Source organism: Triplophysa rosa, linkage group LG14 (genome assembly GCF_024868665.1).
Source record: "Triplophysa rosa linkage group LG14, Trosa_1v2, whole genome shotgun sequence".
Lineage (NCBI taxonomy): Eukaryota > Metazoa > Chordata > Actinopteri > Cypriniformes > Nemacheilidae > Triplophysa > Triplophysa rosa.
Genome location: NC_079903.1, coordinates 5,142,441 through 5,170,159, shown reverse-complemented (window position 1 = coordinate 5,170,159; position 27,719 = coordinate 5,142,441). Strand labels below are relative to the sequence as shown.

The window sequence follows — 27,719 nt, the reverse complement described above, 5'->3', positions numbered from 1 at the left end:
TTTTACAGTAAAAATGTAATTTACTAAATATTTCTGGCACCCCAGCTGCCAAAAAGTTTATACACAAAAGTCTACTTTTGAAATACGGTCAAAAAACTTTAAATTACATAAAAGACCGCACATTTACAGTACAAAATAACAGGGAAAGTGTAATTTTACAGACCAACTGCCAGAAAATTTCCGATTTTTACACATGTTCCACACCCGTAATGATTTGTAAAACTGTTCCAAAACAAAACTCGGACATCTCCAATTGACATTCACGTCTGCACTTCTGTCTTTATGACAAAGCTACTTAGCCACAAAGACAGTTACACCACTAAGGGTCCTGTTGTGAATGGAGTGTATAGTGTGAGGTTTCCCACCCAACAATGCTGTTTTGATGACATCCCAGAGTGCACTTTTTCAGGAGGAGTTGTGTCGCCCATGTCAGGTCTCAAACGTCACGCCAGAGAACAGCTCGACGGCTCGTGTCCACGCTTACGACATGTTCGCCTGACAGCGACCAAGCCACGGCACTTATTGAAGCACTGAAAAAAATGGTGGAATTATATCACTTGATTTAAGTATCCTATGATAAAATTATTATTTTTGCAAGGTAGAGAACACAAGCAATGATAACGAAATGTAAACTTTGAACAAAATAAATGTCATGTTGTGTCACCTGTGCATGTCAGGAAGCCGTTTCTCCAGCATTCCAGAGTTCACACTCCATATGTACACAGCGCCGTCTGCAGAGCCGGCTGCCAGATAACTCCCATCCGGACTGTAAAAGAAGAACAACAGGAATGTCATTTAAATAAGCCTACATCCCATCGCCAACTGTTTCTGTCACTTTTGGTGCCTGAAGTCACAAATCTTTTTACAATCATTTTGCAATCATGACAGAGTGAACATTCGACTGTAGTGAATACGCTCTGAATAACTGTGTGACCAGTGTAACAGAGCGACGTACACTGTAGTTATGGAAAAGATGTCGAGAGATAAAAGCACTGATGAACGCCAAAGGAACCATTAGGAGGCTGTTTGTAGCTTTCTCTTCCCTTTCAAACGCACATGTCAGATCCAGCCGTGAAAAAAGACACCAAAGCCACAGTGCATTTTGGACTCGCCGTCTCCATGGAAACTGTATATGTCTATGCCGGGAGGCGCAGAGGCGCTAAAAGACTCATCTGTAATACTCGTTCCTCATCTTACATCAAACGGAGCATGTTGCGTTTATTTTCTGACAACGCGAGGAACATTGCAGGGTCAGATTGTGCATGGAGACGTCAACAAAATTGTTCTTTAGAGGTGCAAGCGCTCTCTGTTTCAGGATTTTTTGATAACACACAAGGAGCAAAGCTTACCATTTTTAGGTTGGAAATTGAAAGCAGCTATTTTTGTCTTGCATGCAGCATCTTACAAAGGCCAATTTTGTAAATGGACACATCTATTTTAGCAATGAATAAGTGCTGAAATTACATCTTTAATAAAGAGAATGAATGAAAATAGAGCACAACAATATGGTTCTGAAAGTCGTCTAGTTTAGACAATGTATATACATAGAAGCCACTCCGTGCGAATTTAATGTAACGGTTTACCCAAACGTATAAATTTGTATTTCTGTTTGGAAAAAAACTATTTTATAAGAGTTACAGTTGATTCTCAAAAGAACGGTCTGAAAAATGAACATTACATTCAATTGTGTCCATCTAGTCCATTGTAAGTGTTTGAGTGAAAATCCCAAACAAGATGTGACTCCTGCTAACACTCTAGAAAACAACAGTAACAAATGAAATGCATCTCGCAAGCTGTTGCTAGCCAGGAGGTCGCAACCTTTTCCCGTTCATGAAGGTGGAAAGATTGGATTTTCGGTCACTGTGTAAATCCACAAGGCTGTGAGGGTTTATTTAGATGGCAGAAAAGCAGTACGTTTCAGGGACCGTAAGCATCACGCTGTCATCCCAAATGAGATTTTCTATTACTACACGGATAAACTTGATACCGATGGATGATTTGTGTCCTGTTTGTTTTGACTCACCTGAAGATGGCCTTGGTGCTGTCGCTTCCACATTTGAAGCCCTCCGCCCTAACAACGATAACACAGAGAGACAACTTCAGTTTCCTCCAGGATGAACAACAACTAAAGAAAGCGCTTGTTCAACTTATAGCTCACCCAAAAATGAATTTGAATCCACAATTTACTCGCCCTAATGCCATCCAAGATGTTTATGGCTTTCTTTCTACAGCTGGACACTGAGAAAACTACACAAGTAATGGCGGCACGATACGCGAGTGACCTTGAGATACGTGAAGCCGGCGTGCCGCAATTACGCATGTAGTTTTCTCACCTATTCGTGTTTTTATTTAAAAAAATTGAAGACATTCATTATCTTATGTGTCCAGCTGAAGAAAAAGGTCATACTGTATAGACGGTTTCAAAGCAACAACGTAAACAAATTCCCATTCAACAAGTTGTTTATTTAATGCAATTATTATACGATAAAATATTGATATAAATTAATATGAACATAAATTAAACAAAATATAAATACTGCGGTTATATTATAAGTCACTAGCCAGACCGATAAACAAACACAGACCGGACGTTCGCATCCAACTTAACTGCTTAACTGACATAACTATAATGTACAGAACATTAGCAATTACAAGCAATTTGAGTAAATTATAATTATTTACTTAGTTCTTTTTGGGTGAAATATGACCCAGACTTCTTCCCACGTTTTCCTCTAAAAATCGAATTGTTCATTCCTCAAAATACTTTTCCCCTTCCAAAAAAAATACAGGAGCATCTTTAATAGAACCCAAAGGATCAAATGTTCAGCCTAAAGTTCGGGCCAGGCGCATGCATCCTATAAAAGCGTCTAGCATGAAGGTACTGTAAGTAAATTATGGATGAAAATTCATTTTTGGTTGAACGATTCCTTTAAGTTCTTGTAATTTACTTTTTTCAATCATGTTCTGTTTGTTACGTAGACCTTGTTTCTTAAAAGCCACAGTATATAACACTGTATGCAGTACAGATATAACATACTTATAAATATTTACTGAACAGAGGGATCGTTATTTAATTATTAATTTGCATGATTAATCTCTTTAATACCAATATGTAAAGTGTTATCTTTGACAGTATTAAATTCTCTTTTTTTTCTCTCTTATTAAAGTCTAATATTCAATATAATAGTAATGACCGTGATCCATTCTGTTTGAATATTATTACATCTGTTGTTCATTTAAAGATGACTATTTCTGCCTATAAGCTGTCTTTCCAGCCGTCTTTTTTTTAGATGTCAGTGATATCACAGTCCATAATTTAAACACAAGTAAAAAAACTGAAAAAATTTACTTTAAATTGTTCCTTAAGAAAAAAACACAGTGGCAGTACTAAAGTGCACTTATGTTATCAGATGGTAATGCCATGGTACTTTGATACATACCACATGTTAGTCTAATGTATTTATAAAAAAAACATAATATTACTAATAAACATAAAACATTAAAACCAATGAAAGATTGTATGTAATATATTTCAGTAACAACTGTTTAAGATGTTTTTTCTGAAATTTTGTGGATGTGTCATGTCACGTATGTAATGTTATTTCCCTCCTCTTAAATAGAAAACGTATATTTTTCTGATGTCTGGATTCTATCATTAGGGGTTTAGTCAAATATAACCCGATGGTTTAAAATATTGGTAACAAATACATTCTTTAAGAATTTAGATTTCAAGTTTTAACTGTAAGTGTCACATCCATGTATCCTTTATACTGTATCAGCTGTATCAACATGAAAACTATCAATTTCAGTCTATCACTCACACTAACTGTTTATTTTACACGTGCCCACATAATCTGCTATTTCAGTCGCATCTGTGGCACATAGTAACAACGGCTTTGTCGTCTCGTCACAGGTGTGAGTTTGAGGATTTCTACCTGAAAAGCACCCTGTCGTTGCTGTTTCTCAGGTCAAGCAGCTGTAGGCTGTTATCTCTGGAGCAGCTGAGCAACTGCCTGTGATCTGGGCAGAGGTCCAGTGATGTCACCCTGCCCTGAACAGCCACTTCCTGTGTGCAAGTCGCTGCCCTGGTGAATACAGACACGCGCTAAATATTGGAATGTGATGCTGCGACAATACATGACCTGCTATGTAGATTCAGCATTCAGTTGCTGAATGTTTTGTTTATTTATTCATATTTTTCATTGGCAAATACATGTGAAACAGGGTTGAACGGAGTTGCTAAATGAGACGAGCAAGATGGATACATGTGTTTGAAAGTGGCACTAGTTGTTATCACCGTCATCGTGTTTATTTTGTATCACATTATAAAAAAGATCAAACCAAGCACGGTGATGCTGAGGATTCATCGTCTAAGATCTGGCAACGGCACTGCTCTCTAGAGTCTTCAAGCAGATTGATGTCATGATGATTTGTCTCATGACACTGCGAGTGATTGACTCGTGAAGACAACAGAGGCGACTGCAGCTTTGCAGTTATAGTCTGCTTTTTCCATCATATGACCACAAAACCACAGAGACATTTCTCAAAATATCTTCTTTTGTGTTTCACAGACAAAAGAGAGTCATATTCCAAATTTTTAACAACATGAGGATGCGTAACTAAAATAATTTTGTAGGGTGAACTATCCCTTTAATGAAGATGAAATTTCATTGAAATTGTCGCTCAAAGAATAAAAACCAAACGGTCCAAATATTGCGCGATAAGAAACGCAGATGTCACAATAAAGCTCAAATCCCATTACAACAAGATGAAAAGAGAGACAATTATGTGGGCTGATGGTTGCTAGGAGACAAGTGAGCACACGGCTCCTTGGCAGCTGAAAGCTGCGGTTGCTGGGAGTGAATGAGACATGTCAAGGACTGAGCCGTGGTGTAAATAATGCCTCTTTTTTATATCTATATGCCGTCATCCATATTGTCTGTTACACTCACCATCGTGCTTTATGTGACCCACGGAAACAGAACTTTCCCGAACCAAGATCCTTTATGTTGTTATTTTACCTCTCTCATTCAATCACAGCAATCAAACCGCACCGTGATGCAGAACGCTAAATGATGCTGAATAACATGGGTTACAACATAAATGTGCTGTTTTATTACTGGGACGATTCTGCCATTAGATGATGATTTCTAAAGGACATTTATTAATAAAGACCTGACCAGCTGCAGTATGACATAAGAATTATGCAACGGCATTGATATTCGGTAATTAGGGATACAAGCTAATGACATCACTGTCTTCCTGTCCGGTTTAAAATGGTGCTTGTTTACCTTGGTCACACAATGGATTTACACTTTTTTATAACATTTTTTGACCATTTTGTATGTTCTACATGTTTGACATAAAAAACATGGTCCTCAAAAATAACATTGGTATTAAGATCCCAATCTGTAACTTCATCATCGTCTTCATCGTAGTCTCTGTTTGCATTATAAAATTGCAGGTTACTTTACATATTTTACTACGTTTAAGTGTGTTGAAGTCAAAGGATGTCAGATGTATATTTTCTGCAAATTCCGACCATAAAATAAGATTATTAATTATTATAAACTGTAAAGAAACAGTTTTGAACACTGGTATTTTATGCGCTTGCTCAATAACAGATTGTTGTTTATCATTTATTTTTAAGGCAACACAACAATTGTAATTGTTTAAATAAAATTAAAGTAAACAAAGCTTAAAGGGGCGATGAATTAAGACCTCAATTTTAACCCGAGCTTTTGTTGTATAAGAGGGAATCGTATTCAAGCGAACATCCTGTAAGTGTCTGAACTGAAAACGCCCTTGTTACTGAAATAACAAATGTTATTGACACCAGGCCCAGCGAACACCAGGTCCTGCAATGCACCTATCTATGATAGGTTGAACACCACCTCCACAGAAAAATATCAGCGACTACTTCTCTAGCCCCGCCAACTGGTTCGCAAATGACTTTAGCCACACATAGTACACACTCCCGCATTTGTGATGATTGACAAACTGGTAACCATAGCGACATATTTTTCGGCTAAAGATTCATTTTGTCCGTCAGTTTAAACTAAACTGCTTTTTTGCTGTGTTGCCATGTTTGTTAATTAATAAGCGCTTTTATGCTTGTTGTTTGGTCTTAGATCAAAAAGCCTCGGCACTTAGATCTTAATAAATGGTCTGTTGCAGATTTTAAGATTTTTTTCTTATAAAATATATAAACAATTTGCATTTTGAGGTTTGTTTTTGTCTCGTGTTTATTTGCATATAAACATATGCATGTGCATATTTTTTCTGTGAAGATCTGGCAAACCTGTCACTTTAGCGAAGGGCTCTCGAGAGCGGCTAGCCTCGTGTCATATGTGCACAAGTGAGGACTTGTTTCACTGATATTTTTATTTAGAGCGACCAAGCAACAAACATGCAACATTGTGCAGCGCCTGGTTGTGGAAGAACACAGTCTCTTCCTTCGGATTCTGATATTAGGAATGTGTGGTTGAAGTTTATTTTTAAGTACGTTCCTGCTCACGTGGGTGAAACATTGAGCATTTGTTCGCGTCATTTCACCATGGATTCCTTTGTAAACAAGGCGCTGGATTTGCGGAGAGACTAAAATTAAAAAGCAGTGCTGTGCAGTTAATATTGGATCCGACAGGAATGGCGCAGTAATCTTATGTGAGTAAAACATATTTGTACTATGCGTCACTATAGTGCTTTGTTAGAGATCGCTTGCAGTGGCGATCGGTGCCTCCTCTTCAGGGGAAGCAGGAATTCAAAATACGTGCCTGCTGCAGACGCGTCGAAAGGGTTTATGATAAAAGAGACGCTCGCGTTCAGAAGACACTGCGTTAACACTTAACTCTGATTACGCATGAGACTAAGTGAGTATCTAGCAAACACGAGCGTCTTTGCCACACACATGACGGGCTAAATACATGTTTTGCCGAGCTTCGCATTACCGCTTCCCCAGAAGAGGAGTCACGGATCGCCACTGATCGCTTGATATGTCCTGATAATGTGTAACCTAACGTTACGTGTCTAACCAAATTCACAGAATCCTCCAACTAAGTTTACTATGCAAACTGCTATCCAATCACAGCAGTGGGCGTTTACTTACAAGTCTTCAATGCGGCACACCCATTAAAACAGAGTGTTTGTTGAGACGACTTCAAAACCCGGGTAGAAAATAGCCTATTACTTATTGATTTTGATGTATTCGAATGTAAAAACCACGCAAACGTCATAAGTAGACCTCATACAACAGTATAAAACAATAAATAAGCCCAGTTCAGGACACCTTTAAATAAAATAAAATAAAAAAGTAAACTAAACTGCTACAACCCGTTTGTGTTTAACCTAAGCGAAACTAAACTAGGGTTGGGCTGATAGACGATGCCATCATCCGTCGCCGATGGCTGACAGACAGCCGGCTCGACATCGTGATTCCAACAAATGTTTCACTTTCGTCATGTGACTTTCGCTGCTCTGTGCTGCAGGCTGCAAATCGCATTGTAAACAAATATGAACAAGTCTAAAGGGGCATATAACCTCGCGCTGTACAGATCAGATGCGCCTGACTTTATAACTGTGAAGCTCGCGCTGTATAATGAAGACAGCTTGCCTGACTTTACAACAAGACTCATGTCTGCGCAGCTCCTATAAAGACGACGCGCATGACTTTACACCTGCGAAGCTCGCGCTGTACAGATGACACACGTCTCACTTTATAACTGCCCAAACTAAACTAAACTAAACTAAATTAATTTTAATTAAACTAATTAACATATAACTAAGCTAGAATAGAATAGATAAATTAAAAATATATGAAACAAAAACTAAGCTTAAAAAAAAAAAAATTACTTCTTTAGCTACAATATGACACTTCTTTCTTTGTGGGGGGTGTTTCGGACACAGGTCTTTAAGGGAGACCATGCAAGACAAAAACTTCCAAAAAGTACCATGGTATTGTGCTTAACTGACATAACTATAATGTACAGAACATTAGCAATTACAAGCAATTTGAGTAAATTATAATTATTTACTTAGTTCTTTTTGGGTGAAATATGACCCAGACTTCTTCCCACGTTTTCCTCTAAAAATCGAATTGTTCATTCCTCAAAATACTTTTCCCCTTCCAAAAAAAATACAGGAGCATCTTTAATAGAACCCAAAGGATCAAATGTTCAGCCTAAAGACAAAATCACATCTGGAAAATGAATTTCATGCCGAGCATGACAAACGCCTTTGAGCGAAAACTGTCAACCCACATGAAAGAAGTTCTGTCATTCTGACAGAGTTTGTGGAGAGACCAATCTCACGCATTAGCACCAAAGCGTAAACATGCTGTCTCTCACCGGCGATGACACCACACACACCTGAGGCTACGCTTCTTTAGCTTGTCATGCTAGCAGGACGAACAGTGAGTACTGCTAATTCAAGCACTGCCAGCTGGCTTCATTATTCACATTAAACTACAAAACAAGACGTGTGTGATGTGAATGCACTACAGCGATTAAGACATTTATTATGATGTGACATTTTCTTGATTGGACACGTTTACATGCACAACAACGACCTGATTGTTGCCAACAATATGAGAAGAGGATCATCAGGATGTTCCATATAAATCCTGTTTGTATGGTGGCTCATGGTGGAAATGTGCATTGAGCTGTTAAAAATAAAATAACTCAATACACACAGAGTTTCATACATACAGACATGCTCAAATTTGTTGGTACCCCTCCACAAAAAACAAAGAATGCACAATTTTCTCTGATATACCTCGAAATCATTGGTTATTCCATATTTAATAGAAATCAGACTTTGTTTTTTTATTCAACATAATATTGTAAATAATAAAACAAATGAAAATGTCATGGACAAAAATGATGGGACCCCTAACCTAATGTTTGTTGCACAACCTTTAGAGGCAATCACTGCAAGCAAACGTTTTCTGTAGCTCTCAATGAGACTTCTGCACCTGTTAACAGGTAGTTTGGCCCACTCTTCCTGAGCAAACGCTCCAGCTGTCTCAGGTTTGATGGGTGCCTTCTCCAGACTGCAAGTTTCAGCTCCTTCCATAGATGTTCGATGGGATTCAGATCAGGACTCATAGAACGCCACTTCAGAATAGTCCAATGTTTTGTTCTTATCCATTCTTGGGTGATTTTAGCTGTGTGTTTTGGGTCATTATCCTGTTGGAGGACCCATGACCTGCGACTGAGACAGAGCTTTCTGACACTGGGCAGTACCTTTCGCTCCAGAATGCCTTGATAGTCTTGAGATTTCATTGTGCCCTGCACAGATTCAAGGCACCCTGTGCCAGATGCAGCAGAGCACCCCCAAAACATAACCGAGCCTCCTCCATGTTTCACTGTAGGTATGGTGTTCAAGTCTTTGAAAGTTTTGAAAGCTTGACCAGTAACATATCAAACCCTTACCGTTTGATGTGTATTGCAAAAATGGAAAACTATTTCTCATAAGAAAACAAGCTCATACAAGCCCTAATCTCATTAACTGACTTTAAGTAGTTTCTGAGAGAGCACAGGTGTTTACAGGACAACAATGTAAGGTTAAAACACCTAGTAGCAAGTTAATAAGTTCCGATTTACTCACTCGTAAATGTGAAAATTATAGTGTACAGACATTGCAAAATGTTGGTGAGATGGCACCATCCTAAGTTGGCCAGGGGTGCGTTTCCCAAAAGCATCGTTAGCAAACTATGATCGCAAGTTCCGTCGTTCTAGCATAGTTCAACGATTCAAGCGTTTCCCGAAACAATCGTTCCAACGATCAATCGCAAGCAACATCGCAAAGTTGCGTGGTTGGAACTACAGGTCTAGAGCTTTTTATTATGAAAGTTATACTTACATGCATCATGCCTTTGAGCAAACTAAGCAAGCAACATGCAGTGCATTCTATATCCTTCATTCGAAATATATACAAATTTAATTTTACATCTTTTAGTTTAAGAAAATACAAGTGCTGTTTTTTTTTAATTGCGCATGCGCATTAACGTGTGCTCTAGGACCCTGGGGAATCCCTGGGCGGAGTGACCTAGGAGGAAACTTATGAATGAATGAAATATCGTGAAATAAAACAACTGATAACAAAAATAGGATAACAAAAGTCGCCGTTAAATTCAATGTGTGTTATTTACAGCAAGAATTTGACATTAATTCAGACTGAACCTATTTATTAGTTATCGTCATTACTCCACCACCTATGTGGCATCATCAACTAGATTGCTGAACCAACTTGGTTCAAACGATTGATATTTGACAGAGTTACTACGGTTTCGGGAGACAGTCGTAACTACATCGTTAAGTTCCCCATTGATGCATCGTACTATGGTGGTCAACCAGCGAGTAATGTCGTTGTTCGGGAAACGCACCCTGTGAGGAAACTTTACAAATCTTGCTATGTGAGGCTAAATAGACCAATTACAGGACTGCTTTATTAAATGTGTGTCGTTGTCATTTCTTTACTCTTACCTGCTGTCCCAGAAGCGTATTTTTCTGTCATAATGGCTGCTGATGATAAGGTACTCTGAGCACACAACATCACTACAGAAGGATAACACATCAATGGTTTGGATGCCTGGATGATATACAAAGAGAATAAAAAAATCCTAAATGAATTTTATAGTTGTGGTTAATGCTGGTAATCTGGCATTTCACAGGGAATATAAAGTCACATGTGTTACGACAGATGCAAAAGATACCTCCATATGCATAACTCTATGCATAGAAGTGTGTTTTGTGTTTGTGACACGTACACGCTGCTCGCTGGAGCTCCCAGATCTTCACAGTTCGATCGGCGCTGCCCGTCACCACCTGTTTCTGACTGTACTTAAATCTGGCTGCTGTCACTTTACGAGAATGACCTGTCAATGTAACCTGAAACAACACACAAAGGCTACCTTATAAAGAGAGAGTAACCTAATGAAACCAGACAAGAACATATACTTGCCAACCTTAAAAGAAACAGAATAAAAACAATTTTGCTTCAAGAAAAAAAATAAAAATTATATATATATATATATATATATATATACAGTATATAATATATATTCTTTTTACATATTTCTATGGACAATTCCATATTTTAATAAAGAAATACTCTTCTTTACTCATTCTCAGTATATACTCATTCTTTATAAAAAAAAATGTAATATCTTATTTCTTTTGTTTTTGGTCTGTGACATGCTTTTTATTTACCCAAATTACAAGTATGTTGGGAAGATACAGTATATTTTACATACATGTTACATTAGGAGGTCACTGTGTCTTGTTACTTTTGTTCAACATAAAAACTGTCCATTTTGATTACTTGGTGACTTTAAAGTTAATTTTGATCTTTTCATTTTCATTTAGTTTTCATTCGATATTATCCCATGTATTATATCAACAACAACCCCTTTTCTAACTCATTTCTAACTCAAGTGGACGTTACAATGTACTGCATAGTAGGAATGACCCTTGAAATTTGTTTCAAACTGCATTTGGCATATGCTCTTATCCGATGTGACATACAATGCATTCAATGTAGATTTTTATTGAACCTGTGACCTTTGACCTGCTCCACCGTCTGAGCGACATGAACACTGCATTCGGCCCCTTAAAGGACATTTTACTGCACTGTCAGGTGCAAAATCTAAGCAGGCAAAGCAGCAAACATCTATAAAAGGTCTCACTGTAATCTGTCTCATCGGATGATGCTCTGGTGTAATTCAGAGCGAAAGGCCCACACATGGGAGGTTCGGGTGGGCGAGAGGTAAACTCTGTTACCTTGGGAATGCAGTCATCCAGCTTCCAGAATAGAGCTGACTTGTCATATGACGCAGCTAAAATCCGAGTGCCCTGATGGAGACACAATGACACATCCCACAATGCATTAGAGGAGCAACCACAGCAGAATGAACTGAAAGGTCTTACAGGAACAATGTCTAGTATTACTAATATAGACACTTAAGAGCCCAGGTGCTCTTAAAGCTCTAACAGCTCATTCATACACGCTATGTAACACTTCATGGATTGATCTGGAACATTTTCAAGATCTTATTCTCTAATACAGATCAAGAATTGCTGCAACAATGAATGAGGAATTGCTTATAGTGCCATTTATTTGTACTATATGTGTTACCGTAGGGTCGAATTCAATGCTGGTGATGCCTTCATTGCTTCCATTTAGTGTTCCTCTGTTCTGAAGAGTTCCTGTCAAGACACTGAAGCATGTTACAACTAACTCATTAATATTTAACATTTCCTGTAGTCTGTGTGCAATAGTTTAAGTTTTCAATTTGAGAATTTGTTCAAACCCCAAGTATGAACAACAGTCATAATAACACATGCTTTTTAACATGTTACTAAATTTGGAGCACTTGATGAGATGTGGTGTGTTATCTTTTTCAGTAGAGTGACATCTGGTGGTGGTTACAAGCAATCACATTATTAAAAGCCATCACTTTAACAGCATTTAAAGGGGTCATATGACACCGCTTTTAAGGTTAAAGAACGCTGTATTTTCCACATACCGTGCATGTTTGTAGCTCCTCTTTGCCCCGCCTCTCTGAAACGCACAGATTTTTTACAAAGCTCATCGCTCTGAAAAGCGAGGTGTGCTATGATTGGTCAGTTAACCAGTGTGTAGTGATTGGTGGAATACTGCAAGCGTGTGACGGAAATGTAACGCCTCTTACCATATTCGGAACATCAGGTTCCAACACAATTGTACTGACAGGTACGCCCACCTTACTTGCGTATACATTTGGGCAGTCTTAGTCAAATCATACCACGAACTGACATAGATTTGTGGGGGTGTGGTTACACGAGGTGTTTCAGGCAGGTCTGGGTGAGCATTTGCTTTTAGATAGAATGCATCTTTTGTTCCGACACAATTTTTGCAATTTTACGTGTCTAATACATGCATGGGCAACTTATAACACACCAAAGACACAGAAAAACATGTGTTACTATATGACCCCTTTAAAGTTCCCGTGAACCGGTTCTTGCGATCGTTTTTACTTCTGTATTTTGACACATTTCCGAGAGAAAAGGAATTTCAAAGGAGAAAATTAGTGGGCGTGGCTTGCGTTTTTCACTGCGAATTGATTGGATGTGTAAAAACAGCTGTTGCATTGATTTTGAGATGAAACTGGCAGCAGACTGACAGTTGAAGGGGAGGAGTTAACGGATGCTCCGGCCAAGCCGTCTACTTTACATCATTTGAGATGGATAGTCATTTCAGGGCGGAAGTGCATTTTTCAGATTTTAATTGAAGATTATGAGGGTACATGAATTTTAAAAAGAAAATGACCCATATTGATAAACTATTTACTATAAACGCTGCAATATTTCATGAAAAAATAAGAATTGTAATTTTTAATTTCACTGGGACTTTAAAAAATAACATAATTAAATAAATAATGGAATAATACCATTTAAAATTAAATTGAACAATAATTTAATTAAATAAAAAATAAATAATGCATACAATTTTAAATAAAAATGTCAAAATGAAATAATTAATAAAACATGCTTTTTCCTAATTGCGATGTACCTGCTTCAATGTCCCATAGTTTGATAACTCTGTCAGTGCCGCCTGTAGCCAGCAGGTTTGAACTGGTGCTGAACCTCACAGCGTTGATTCCCAGTTCATGAGCGTCCTAAAAAACATTTATGGATCAAAAATAGTGTCTTTAAAGCCGCCAATCCTTCCTATTGATTTAGCTAACTGTACTGAGACTGACACATACAATGTCATGATTCTGCCCTCTCTTGTCATGCTTTTTGAGCCTTGAGGCAGAATCATGACAGACCCACATGTTTTGTGTTGAGAGAAGCATATTATTGTCTGTCACGACATAATATGCATTCTCTCTGGTGTCTCGTCTCTAAGTCCCGCCCCCTCATTCCCTCATTAGCTTCCCCTTAGTTGTTCCCCCACCGTGGGTTTTTGTTTTATATTTTAAATAAAATTCTGTGTTAACCCCTTAACTGCTGCCTGCATCTGGGTTCTTCCTCCCAAACCGTGACATACAAACTAATGGCAAAGGCAAACTGTTCCGGAAAATAACATGTATTCAAAAAATCTCAGTAGCAGTACCATGGTACAGTACTTTGATACAGTATATAATGTGAACTGGTATTAAATGATTACCAACTTCATGAACCATGATGTTAACATGATATTATAATTCAAAGAATACACATGGTCCATTCTCTTATGAAACTAAACCATGGGTACCAAGTTTACTATGGTCTCACCACAATACCCACAGTTTAACAATTTTGTTTGTAGTAAAACTATGGTAATACAAATTATAATTAAAGGGATAGTTTACTGAAAAATGAAAATTCTGTCATTTACTCACCCTCAAGTTGTTCCAAAGTTTCTCTGTTATGTTGAACACAGTATAAGATATTTTGAGAAATGTGGGAAACCAAACAGTTTTGGGGCACCACTGACTGCCATAGTAGTTTTCTTTTCTTACTATAGTAGTCAAAAGTGTGGCTACAAACATTCTTCCAAATATCTTTCTTTGTGTTCCACGGAATAACAAAATTTCAACAAGTTTGGAACAACTTGAGGGTGAGTAAATGACAGAATTCTTATTTTTGGGTGAACTTTTCCTTTAATCCATACGTTTTTAGATGTCCCTACATTATAGTACAGGGGTGTTCAATTAAAGTTCCAAGTGGTCCGGTCTTTATATTTTCTTCCAAACGGAGGTCCAGACAATATATATATATATTTATAAATAAATATTTAATCAATTTAGCCCACTTTGATATACTGTATAAGATTTATATTTTATTTCCATTTCCATTCCATTTATTTTATATTTTGATATCCAAAGTCATGGGTGTCGCTAGCACTATTTATTCGGGGCTCTAGCCCCAATTGTTTCTAATCTAGCCCAGAATGTTTTGGCCTGGAACTATAATAGGAATTCAGTAACTGGTCGTTTAAAATTAGCTGCTGACGCTGTTGTACACGATGCTGACTGCAGCCTCTCTCCCACGCGCGCCGAGTCTGACACACGCACACACAGGCACGCACGCACATACACACACCACTTGTTACGGTCTGGTCAGGCAGAACCCAGATGCAGGCAGGCGATGAAGGGGTTAACTCAAAAATGATTTATTTAAACAAAAACAAAACAAACAACCCACGGTGGGGTAACAAAAACAAGAGACTTTTCAAAAGACAAACCAAAACTTCCCTCAAGGTCGAGTCCTGACACCACTTGACTGATTTCAACCTATCCTAGAACATCACCATGCAGTTGAGCTGCTCGACAAAATAAAATATAACAGTGTGAGGGCAAAGAAGACTAAAGAACGGCAATGGCGTGTGCCAAAAAACAAACAAATCGTACACGCATACATGCAGAGAAAAATGTACACCTAGGCGTAACACATGATATAAAAATCCGGACCCGCACAGTTTTTCGTGATTCTGCTATTATGCATAATCTCAATGAAAATCAATGCAAAGATAGCAAAAAATAATTTTATCAATTTGTGATGCATTATTTTTACGAGGATAATGCACAGATGTTGCCTGTCGCGCATGTGAGGTCAGTGAGTGGTCTGTGTGACATAAGTAGCTAGACATAGATAAACGATGGGTCAGATGTATAAAGTTACATATGATTATTTTGTGTTTGATAATATATTGCATAAAGGTGTTCATGTAAAGCATATTTTCCTTGAGAAGAATACATTTAAATTGTTGTGATTATTTTGTGTTTGCCAATGAACTATATTGCATAAAAAGTTCATGTAAAGCATTATTTCCTTGAAAAGAATTCCCCTTACAACCTAATCCAAATTCCCTACATTAGCCCCTAATGTTTTAGGCTCAGCCCCTGATGGTTTTATATCCTAGATCCTGTCCACAGTATGTATGTATGTATGGATGTACGGATGTATTGTAAGCTCTATGGCTTTAGAGGAATGACCTCTTAATAAAAAACTACTGACAACATACAAACAGCAAATGTAATGTAACAATTAAAATGCTGTCATCGTAAACAGAAAACAAAGTTACTTACTAAATTAGCCTTTCCATGCCATTCATACCAGAACTACTTCTATCATTAAATAATTTCCCAATTAGAACATTGTTCATTATAAAATGTGACCCTGCCTGTGAAAACCCAGCAAAGGTCCTTCATAAAATCATCCTACAGAATATTCTGTGAAAATATAACAATATGTTCAATATTGACTGAATAATGCCATTTTTAAGATTGAAATCTTAGTGAAATTAAAGCTTGAAACTAATCTTTGATGCTTTTATTCTAATAATTAATTAGATTATGAGTCTTTAGCCTGGGTTTTCACAGGGTCACAAGTGTTTACATGCTGATCAATAATGCTAATGCTAGATGTAAATAAAAATGTTATGGTTCATAAAAGAACACAAATCTGGTTGAAAGGTTGGAGACATACAGCAAACAGTGAACAGACTGACAGATACAACTGCTTTAAAATTGCTGCATTTTGTTTACTGTTGTGTGTCCATTTACCTGCTCTGCGTGTCTGCACTAGTGTTGTTAAAATAAGCACGTGTCTGCTGCTCTTCATGCGGCGCGTCTTTGGCGGGAGAGAAGCAGCGCGCGCGGAGCAGAAAGGGTTAAATAAAGCGTGTTCGCTAAATAAAGATATTAGAGGATATGGCGGCAAAAGATAAATTACATAAATGTTCCTGAGAGCGTGTGTGATGTGATTCTCCGTTGTGTAGACGCGCAGAACAGCGGAAATAGACAAATGTTTTAAATGGTTTATTAGGCTATGTCTCGCGGCCCGGATGAAATGAAGCAAAGGTCCAGATCCGGCCCGCCAATTGAGGATGACTGTTATAGTAGACACCAAAAATCCATGGTGGCCATGTCATATCCTTTACAGAATGTCAGACGGTAATACCACAGAATGTTGATTGTACTGACATGAATATGTCATTATATTGAAACGTACAATTTGTTTTTTTAACGCACTCCATGGAAAAATGCCAAAAACATAACACAATTGTACTTTCTGATCGTGGTATAGTGAGATTATGCATGCATACCTTTGTGGTAAATGTAACCATGTCTCATTTTAAGGAACTTGTATTTTTACCTCTGTAAAAATATTTATTTTTGTGCTCACTGTTATTTTTATACTATTGTGAAAATGAAATAGAGGAACAGTCCTTTCTAAGGTGTGGAAACGATAAAATGATCCGTAAGTGATAATGCATGCCAATAATTTACCACAGAAAATCCAGCAAATTTGAGATGTTTCTCTAATGTCCTTCTAAGGCTTGAAGGGGGCTTTTGTAACTAGAACTGTAATTGAACATCAACCACTCTAATGTGCCAAGAACTACATGATTACCAGGAAATCAGCGCTGACATTATCTTAATCTGAAGGAAGTGGTAACTCCTGTTCATACCACAGGCTGCGAGCGCTGGTTCCTGGTGTTAGCTATTCAAATGAAAATGGCCGTGTGCATAACCGAGTGACTGCACATAACAGAGCGGCAGTGTGCTACAGAAAGACACTTTCACAGATACACACACAGACACTTTGTTTCACGACAGCCACACCATCCATAGACCACCAGTTACTTTCTCTTTTCAAGTCATATTATACATCATTTTCTTTCGTATATAAAAAGCTAAAACTATGTTTTATAATGTGCCGCAACTTAAAGCAAATTTTGGCCCGTCCACCCCCCATACAATGAATTACAGCTACATAAACGTAAAATGTATTCAGGAGCTTGCTTTTTAAACTAGATATAAGGTTTTCATACCTAAGACGTGCAGTATGTTTACATCATATTTTTCTTCATATAAAAATGAATGTTATCAAATAACTGTTTCCCCATCAACAGGGTAAATTTGGTTCCTATTTCACAATCTTTGCTTTACAAGAGCAGAATGAAAGTCATCATGGAACGCAAACATCATTGAATCTTGTGAGAATGATGAATCATGTTTTGAGGAAACTGTGTTGATGATGTTGAATACAGTAACACGCACCAGTGTATAGATTGCCTTAGTCGGGACTCTGGCAGCCAGACAGACACCTATCGGTATATAATGATCTTCATCTGAACTGCACACTGATCTTCCTCTGATCTTTCTCCTGAACACAACACAGACACACAAACACAAGGTCAAAACTACTCACATCACACTTTACGCAAAGATGCAAAGTTAAACGTTATATGACACATGTAGGGCTGCAACTAACGATTATTTTAATTGTCGACTAATCTAACGATTATTTTTTCGATTAGTCTACTAACCTCACGATTATTATTTTTTATTAATCTAATAAAGATTTTTTGGATTACCTTATTAATCCTTTGGCAAACTTTGCAAATAAACAATAAGTTCTAGTATTTTCTTACATTATAAAGCAAATCATACTTTTTACTCCACTACATCTTATAAATAAATATTGTTGTTTTAACATCTTAATCCGTGTTTACATTAAAATCACCATCTTCTTTTAATTAAGTAGTTTTAATTTTAAACGTAAAAAATACAGATTTTTTATGTACTTAAGTACTGTATTAAAGGTAAAAAAAATGTTTTATTGCACTTATGCTTTTTGTTGTCCTTATGTTGTTCCAATTGCTTCCATTGTTTCCCTCATCTGTAGGTCGCTTTGGATAAAAGCGTCTGCTAAATGACTAAATGTAAAAACATTAAAAAATGTGTATATGAAATACTAGAGCATGATATACTGTATGCTCTGTATTTTTTTCCTCCCAAGTAATATCCGACTCTATTTTCAGTCTCATAATGTAATTGAGTAAAAGTAAAATACTACTATCTGTCTCTGTTTATTGTACAAAACTTTCACCGTATAAAAGACTTTAATGCAGAGTGGCGTTAAAGCGAGCCCGCGCACCCTGAACTCAGAATTATGCTCTTAATGCATTCGCTTCGTTATTTACAGTTATGCGCATTCCGGACGCACAATGATGCGCTTAAAGCACCTACTCCTTCTGACGTCCCGGGGATCATTTTGCTCCCCAAAGTAAATAATAGTTAGAACACAACGAGAAGAGATGATATGTTACATTTTTAACACATAGTGCCTTGCATCAATCCGACAGTATACAGTTAAATCAGAGGTTTAAAAAGAGTTATTTCGTATGAAGACGCAACATATTCAGACCGCTTCCAGTGCTTCTAATAAACTAAGCTATGCGAATAACGTTAACTCACAGTCTCTAGCAAAATACATTTTAAACAAAACCATAGACTATCATCTTGTCATTATGAAGAATAATGAAAACATTGGAACATCTTGGAAAGAGTAGCGTCCTGACCGTCACCGTACACACGCATGCTGACTGGAGATTGACAGACAGCACCAGCAGAGGTCAGAGTTTCTTCATTATGCTATATTGGTTTATTCCTCGCATAAAGCTATCGAATGACATAAAAAGTGCATTGGTGGTTTCATGATAGTCAGTCCTTTTTGAAGCTTAAGAGTAATTTAAGCAGGGTCACAATCTGCAAAGGTTCACATACACTAACTTACACTAGTACAATAGCGTTAATGTAAATCATTAATGTAAAACATTACAAATGTTTTACATTACAAAAAAGTAAATTACAAAAAAGTAATTTAATATGAAAGTCTACATCTACGTGCCCCTCTCCGTCCATTTGTGATTGCGTGTCCATGCTGTGATGATCGCATTCCGGGGGTAACGTTAGGGGGCATTTCTCCGTCCATTCACTAACTTACTGCGTCCGAGGCTCTCGATCGCTTTTTGTCGGGTGTATTATACTTTCTCTTGTTCTTCCGATTAACTTACACACGCCCGAGAACAACGTAAATAAATAAACGTAAATAATACGAAGCGTCGACGCATTTCACGCACGTCGACGTATTTTAGTAGTCGACGTAATCGGGTTGCAGCCCTAGACACATGTTAATGTTTTTATGTACATCGTAATACCTAACATACTTTTTTTCAAATATAAAACATTGACATAAATTCGTGCCTCAAACTAATGCCATTAGTTGAGCCAGTATCAATGTCAGGATGCTCAAACAAAGAGAGCAATGTTTTGAACTAATTTCGTCTCTGTATGTTAAGCTAAAAAAAGCGATAGTTCACCCAAAAATGAATATTCTGTCATCACTTACTCCCCCTCTTGTCATTTCAAACCTGTATGACTTTCTTTCTTCCACAGAACACAAAAGAAGATATTTTTGGTAGAAGATATAAGTTGGTAACCGAACAGCGCTGGCACCCATTCACTTCTATTGTGTGAACACAAAACCAATGCAAGTGAATGGGGGCCAGTTAACAACATTCTTCGAAATATCTTCTTTTGTGTTCTGCGTAAGAAAGAAAGTCATACAGGTTTGAAATGACAAGAGGGAGAGTAAATGATGACAGAATTATCATTTTTGGGTGAACTATCCCTTTAACACTTTTCCGTTTCCAGACAAATATGATGAAAAAATCTTGACGTCTCCCATAACAGTCATGTAGTCATTGTGAACTGGAATGGATTTTATAATAGCTGTTATTTCAAGTGCAGGATGGTCGATGTTATGCTCAAAGAAATGAACACTAGTAGATAACTTCCACTATAATCAACAAATCTGCATGTCTAAAGGCCTGTTTACACCAATGACGATAACAATATCTATCAAGATAGTTTTAAAAATCGTTCTAAATTTGAAAGAATAGTGTCATCCACACCACGAGAAGAACATCATTGGGCTCACTTTAGATTTGTTTCTAGCTTGTGCATTTTAAGTGTAAAACTGCAGTGTGCAAATTGACAATAAACATAACATTATCGTCTTTTGGTGAGGATGCTAATATACTCTGACCAAAATTATAAACAGCGTGTTCCAGTTCCTGCCAATATCCAGCAACTTCGCACAGGCCACAATCAACAACCTTATCAACTCTATGCAAAGGAGATGTGTTGCACTGCGTGAGGCAAATGGTGGTCACACCAGATACTGACTGGTTTTTGGACCCCCGGTCCCCCCCAATACAGTAAAACTGCACATTTTAGAGTGGCCTTTTATTGTGGCCAGCCTAAGGCACATCTGTGCAATAATCATGCTGTCTAATCAGCATCTTGATATGCCACACCTGTAAGGTGGATGGATTATCTTGGCAAAGGAGAAGTGCTCACTAACACAGATTTAGACAGATTTGTGAACAATATTTAAGAGAAATAGACCTTTTGTGTACACAGAAAAAGTCTTAGATCTTTGAGTTCAGCTCATGAAAAATGGGGGAAAAAACAAAAGTGTTGCGTTTATAATTTTGGTCAGTGTAGTTATTGTCATAGTTTCTCATTAAAGTTATTAATTGGTGTGAACAGGTCTTAACTTCAATACAGGGGTAAAATTGCTACTTGATGTATGGCAGGTTGAACACCATCTGGACGAGATTATAAACGTTTCTCACAAGTATGATTTAGCGTGTAATGAAAACTTACTCAAAAAGACCTTTGAGAGAGTTGATGAAACGGGGGGATGTAGCTGAAGCAGACCTGAGAGTAAAAAGACAACAACAATAAACTATGGGAACAACTACTGTATATGAACAATGTGGGTGTTTTTCCATGCAGTGTCTTACAGCGATTACGCTAAAGCATGTTCATTCATGTAAACAACAGTTTTCTTTTATAAGGGAAAGGTCATACACAGCACATAAGCAAAAACCGGCTGGAACACACATAGATTCCTGTACCTTTACTTTGTTCTTTCATGTAAACACCATCACTACTGTTCCTGTTGTTTATTAACATGCATGTCTCATGTGCATTTCTGTTTACATGCACATACATTTTTTGTGTGTTGTTTGGTTTGAGCTCATTTATAATAGTTATATGGATTGTTGTCCTTCAGGATACTGTTGATACAATGAACCTTAAACATTTCTTTACAGCCACTTTTTAATTTCGACTAGTGTCTGAAAATTCCTTTAATATTAGGGACGCACCGATATGTAAATTTTGGCCGATAACGATAATCAGTAATTCTTGAACATTGGAAGCCGATAACCGATGTATTGTCCAATACACAGTATCTAAATAATATAACGTTTTCTGAGACTGAAAATTATTTTTCCCCCTGAAAATCACATACCAAGCCTACTTTACACTATTTAAAGATCCTTGAACTTTTAAACTTTTCGGGACATAATGTTTATTTAATAAACAAATTAAAAATGTTCTTCCAGAGCAACCCAGAAAGGTGTTCTCAACAGCCACAAGTATAACAGGTCTCAAGTCAGAAAGCATTCAGACAGCAGTCAGCTTCAAACAATATGCAGTTGTTCCTATAATTTACATTCATAAATATCTACATACTACATCAACAATGTTTTGCTAATAGCAGTAAGTGAATGAACATGACAAAGACAGTACTGTTCTGGATTTTAACTGTGAGCAGCATGCAGATGAAGTGGTTCAACCAGAGGAAATGACTCATAATTTATCAGCTATAATATATCGGCCGATACAGATAACATTAAAAATGGCCATTTATCGGTCGATACCGATATGGCCGATGATTTATCGTGCATCTCTATTTAATATAAATAGAAAAGTAATTCAAAGCTTCTCCTTTCACCTTAAAAGTGGTCTATGGGATCTTTGCAACCTCTCTGAAGTCTCGCATTTTGGTGATGGTTTTGGGGGTGACATATTTCCAGACTCTCTAGACAAAAAGAACACAGGAATGATGAAAGATGACTGTTCAACGCCAATTTTCGAATGCAATGTTGCGTCCGTGTTGACCTTGTATTGTTATTTACTACAAAGCCTTTGTCAATCTCAAAGTAAATGTCAAGCTATTCTTTTCGCTGGAATAATTTGTGGGAAAATATTTATGACCTGATTATTTCCAATAACCTTTAGTTACACGAAACCCATTAAATGAAAAGCAGTGTCAGTATACAGAGCGGTTACTTACTCATCAACATTGACTTTCTTACAGGCAGCCATCTGAAGCTCTTTGTGTAGACTGGCTTCTCTGGCCCTGTGATCAAAGAGGATGTGGCGTGAATGAAATGAGCAGAATTTGCTTTCAGGATTATGAAAAAGGATACGAGACTACATTATTTTCCTAAACCACAAATCATTATTATTTGCTTTGAAAAAAATTACAGAGTCAATGGGTCTCTTTCACTAATAACTCCACATATTATTTATATAACAGAACTTTTTCTGTCTCAATTCTAAACAATCAAAATACTTTTGGGCCACCATGGCGACAGACATGTCATACGAGATGGGAAAACCGCGGAGTTGGCAACCCTGACTTACATAAAAAATTTGCACAGTTAATATATGCTTAATAGAGTAGTTCACCATCAAAATGAAAATTCTGTCATCATTTACACGCCCTCTTGTCATTTCAAACCTGTTTGACTTTCTTCTGCAGAACACACAGGAAGATATTTTGAAGAATGTTGTTAATACGTGTTTACAACAAATACGTGTTTTTCTGTGTGTTTGGTGTGTTATAAGTTGCCCATGCATGTATAAGACACGTAAAATTGCAAAAATTAAAGTGTTGAAACAAAAGATGCATTCTATCTAAAAGCGAATGCTCACCCAGACCGGCCTGAAACGCCTCGTGTAACCACACCCCCACAAATCTACGTCAGTTCGTGGTATGATTTGACTAAGACCGCCCAAATGTACACGCAAGTAAGGTGGGCGTACCTGTCACTACAATTGCTTTGGAACCTGATGTTCCAAATATGGTAAGAGGCGTTACATTTCCATCACACGCTTGCAGTATTCGACCAATCACTACGCACTGGTTAACTGGCCAATCATAGCACACCTCGCTTTTCAGAGCGATGAGCTTTGTAAAACATCCACGCGTTTCAGAGAGGCGGAGCAAAGAGGAGATACAAACATGCACGGTATGTGGAAAATACGGCATTTTTGAACCTTAAATAGTGTATTAGATTAAAAAAAACTATAACATTTGTTTTAGCCGTGTCATATGACCCCTTTAAAGATACTCATATCACATTTTAAGTGTCCACTAACTACAAAAATGCCTTTAAAACATACGAACATGGATGAAAAGCCAAAACCTAAATACAGAGTTCATGATTCATATTTCAAATCCATTCTGCAGAATTCTGAAGCCCACCTCTAATGCAAAAAACACTAAACGTGCAGATTTCACATGGCCGCCCTTATATGCATTTATGATGATAATACATAAAAGGTTATTGTTGTGTAAAATTTGTATCCCATCAGCCCACTGACCTCACTCTCCTCTCATTACGATGGTTCATGCGAACAGCAGCCTGCTGTTTGGGTCGAATCATGTGCTCCAGGATATCCGAACTGCGGCTCTTTTCATTCCTATAGGTACTGTCTATGAGCCGGTGCTTCTCCAGCAGCGCGTCATAGCTCTGTTTCAGGAGACGGTTCGCTTCCTGCACTTCTGCCACACGATCCTGAAGAGTGCTGTGTTCGGATGTCACATCACTGAGATGATTCTGAACCTCATTCAGCCTGATTACCAAACAAAACCCTTTATGAATAAGCCAGATCTATCACACAGTAAATCCCAATTCATTTTGGAATTTGCTGATACATTACACACTTTTGTTGCTCCGCACTTGCAAAACAGCGTAAATTCGATTTTGTTTTAAACTGTGGTGTAGGAATGATGTGAGCTACTGTATGTGACAGAAACCATAAGAGAAAAAGGAGATTTACTTGGTATGTTGTTCATCAAGTGTCGCTTCCTTTATCTGAATTCTCTGCTGCAGTTCCACCACTTGGTATGCAAGCTGAAGGAAAATAGATCAGAAAGCCAAAGAGAAAATTCATTATAAAGTAGACTGTATGAGGAAAAATCTCAGTCTGCTTGTTCATCCTATTGAATGTATTTTGTAAAATGTCAAAGGAGCTTTTAAAAGATGTTCAAGTTGGGAGGGGACTACTATACTGATGGAAGGCAGATACGAAGCAGGTTTTTTCACATACTTCCTCATAAACTGATCTCGGAACAGCTTCAGAGCAGAATCAAGAAATGTTAGAACTGGTTATGCCTGAAATTCAGACAACCATGGTCTTTTTTAAGATTTATTGAGTCCTATAGCTGCATGCAAATATCCACTTGGTTAAATGTGTATTTCTAATACTAAATTATTTAAAAGGATTTTTTGATGACGAGACAACTTAAGTTCACTTATGGGTTTGGTGGTGGGCATCTAAATGCTTGCAGGAGGAAACAACAGCAGTCAAACTTGAAAACATGCATTTACTGATCCACCTGAAGTGCTTAAAGTGGTAGTTCACCCAAAAATAAAAAATCTGTCATCATTTACTCACTTTCAAACCTGTACGATTTTCATCGACAGAACACAAAAGAAGATATTTTGAAGAATGTTGTTAACCGGCACCCATTCACTTGCATTGGTTTTGTGTCTATACAATCGAAGTCAATGGGTGCCAGCACTGTTCGGTTACCAACTTTATTCAACATATCTTCTTTTGTGTTCTGCTGAAAAAGGAAAGTCATACAGGTTTGAAATTACAAGAGGGTGAGTAAATGATGACAGAATTTTCATTTTGAACTGCAATTTCAATTTTGTAATTTCAATCTATCCCATTAACTGATATCGTATGAGATGCGCATGAGGTTTTTCTCTTACCTCACCAGTGGTCGTCTTTAGAGACTCCAAAGAATCCTCAGAGGAGGGCCTGCATGGACTACAAAAGCAAATCTTAGAGATCTTTCTCAGATCAAGATACAAAAAGATCCTGTCTGAACATGAACACATTTATTATGATGGAACGGCTCAAAAAGGAATATTTCATAGAACTAAAGTACTGTGGTAGTATCAGGATGGTTTCAGATGGTTTTGTTGCATACATCATGGTAGACAATGATGACCTTATAAATACCTTATTACCTAAATTATTACATTTGTGTACCAAGGTATTTACAAGGTACTAAAACCTTTTTGACTTCAAGGCCCACACACAACAATATTTAAGGCCTTGTATTCACAAATTATACCCAACGAAATATTCTTGAGTGTGGAATAACTTATAAAGCTGTATGTTACTTATTAGAATATCCTAAAAACACAAATATATGTCTTCACTTTCAGTTGCTTTAGTTTTTTAATGCTTGTTAGAAGATGTTGAGGCTGTCTGTTGGACCCTGACCCTTGGTTTAAGAAGCACTGCTTTACAAAATATCATCTTTAATAATCCGACCAGTCGGCAACAGCTGTTTAAAGTAACAATAACTTGTTACAATTTACAGCTTAGCACCAGAGTGCATCACGACTCAAATGTGACAGTTACCTTGTCCCTGTTCCCAGAATTCCTTTGGTTATAAAGGCTCTTTGTTTGGACTTCTCCAGCAGACTGTGATCTTTTAAAAAAAAAACAGAAAGAGAAACTATCATACACTACTAGAGGCTTGTAAATGAGACTTTCCATTTGCACCCAAATGTCAACATTTACAACCTACTACTGTTTAAAGCACACAAATGTTTATTGTTTATTTCATAATACTTAATATTCGGAGTAAATAGTAACGCACATGTTTCTTAACGTATGGAAATTATACATTTATCGCACATTCTCATATTTGGCAAAAAGTGTATGGACCCAAAAAGTTAACTGTATTCTAAATAGGTTCATGTTGAATATAATAATGGGTAAATTATAAAATTTAAGTATACACACGTAATATAACAATGATAGTTGTTAAAGACAATACAATATTCAAATACTTAATCTTGCCAATACGCACTTAACAATTACACAATGCATCCAAATGACATGAGCATGGCCAATAAAAATAACAGCATTAATAAAGCTTACATGAGTTTATAATATCCTGAAAAACACTCATTTGTGTCATGTTGCGATGTTTCAGCTGTCTGATAATGTGACGCTTCCAGGTTTCGCTCTGTTTAAAGTTTCTCGACGTAGCCATGATCGTACAGAAAAACACATTAACAATCGTCGGCTTTCTCACACATTATTCGTAGATGCCCGCGCCGTCATCTGGAAGTGATAAATGTGTTTTTCATTCTGATGAACGTTCAGGAAAGTGGTACGAAGTCATTTCTGGTGGAGTTGTGCGCGGCGAAACGCGACGCGTCATTTCTGTGTCTGGCTGTAAACACATGCAGGATCGCGAGTCACGGGCCTGCTGCGGGCACTAAACTTTTTGCGCAGCCTAATCAAAATATGACATCACAGTACCGCGAGAGAGGGTCAATTAAACGGTTAAAGAGCAGATCTCGCGGTATTTCTAATGTCAAACCACGATCAGGCTGTGCAGAGCTGCATGAAGTCGAACACGCCCACTGCTGATGATGAGTAATCATGACAAATCAGTGAGCGCGTCTCAAATGTAGAAAACGAATCACTACAGTTTCAAGCCTGACTAAAATGGGCGTGGTAAGCTTGTCCGACGATGTTTCTGAGTCAAGTAGTTTATTTAAAGTTATTTATATATATATTAAAAAAAATTATAGTTCAATTACGAAACGTTCATTAAAACAATCAAAAACAATAAAAACCTGATAACATAATACAAAACATGATTGTTTAATCTGAAAAATCTCATATTATTTTATGTAATATAACAATAAATATTATATCATAATGTATTATTATGGCATTAAATCAACCATGATTTAACTTTGTTAAAAAATACACATGGTCT

At 37.3% G+C, this 27,719-nt stretch overlaps 1 protein-coding gene across 2 annotated transcripts; it reads right to left on the bottom strand.

The window, feature by feature from the left end:
• Positions 1-27,168, bottom strand: LOC130564508 (protein Atg16l2). 2 transcript variants are annotated; one of them, XM_057350591.1, is made up of 18 exons: positions 26,867-27,168; positions 26,342-26,411; positions 25,681-25,738; positions 24,740-24,813; positions 24,281-24,532; positions 22,965-23,030; positions 22,623-22,709; positions 21,485-21,538; positions 18,029-18,134; positions 13,549-13,654; positions 12,133-12,203; positions 11,778-11,849; positions 10,766-10,886; positions 10,482-10,587; positions 3,936-4,085; positions 2,024-2,071; positions 665-766; positions 1-530 (listed from the first exon to the last, which is right to left on the bottom strand). In XM_057350591.1, exons 1-18 carry the CDS (start codon positions 26,979-26,981, stop codon positions 437-439), a joined length of 1,752 nt encoding a protein of 583 aa, XP_057206574.1. In that variant the 5' UTR covers positions 26,982-27,168; the 3' UTR covers positions 1-436. The 2 variants fall into 2 exon arrangements, with proteins under 2 accessions (XP_057206574.1, XP_057206575.1); XM_057350592.1 differs by having other exon boundaries at positions 27,024-27,168.
• Between the last annotated feature and the right edge of the window lie 551 nt (positions 27,169-27,719).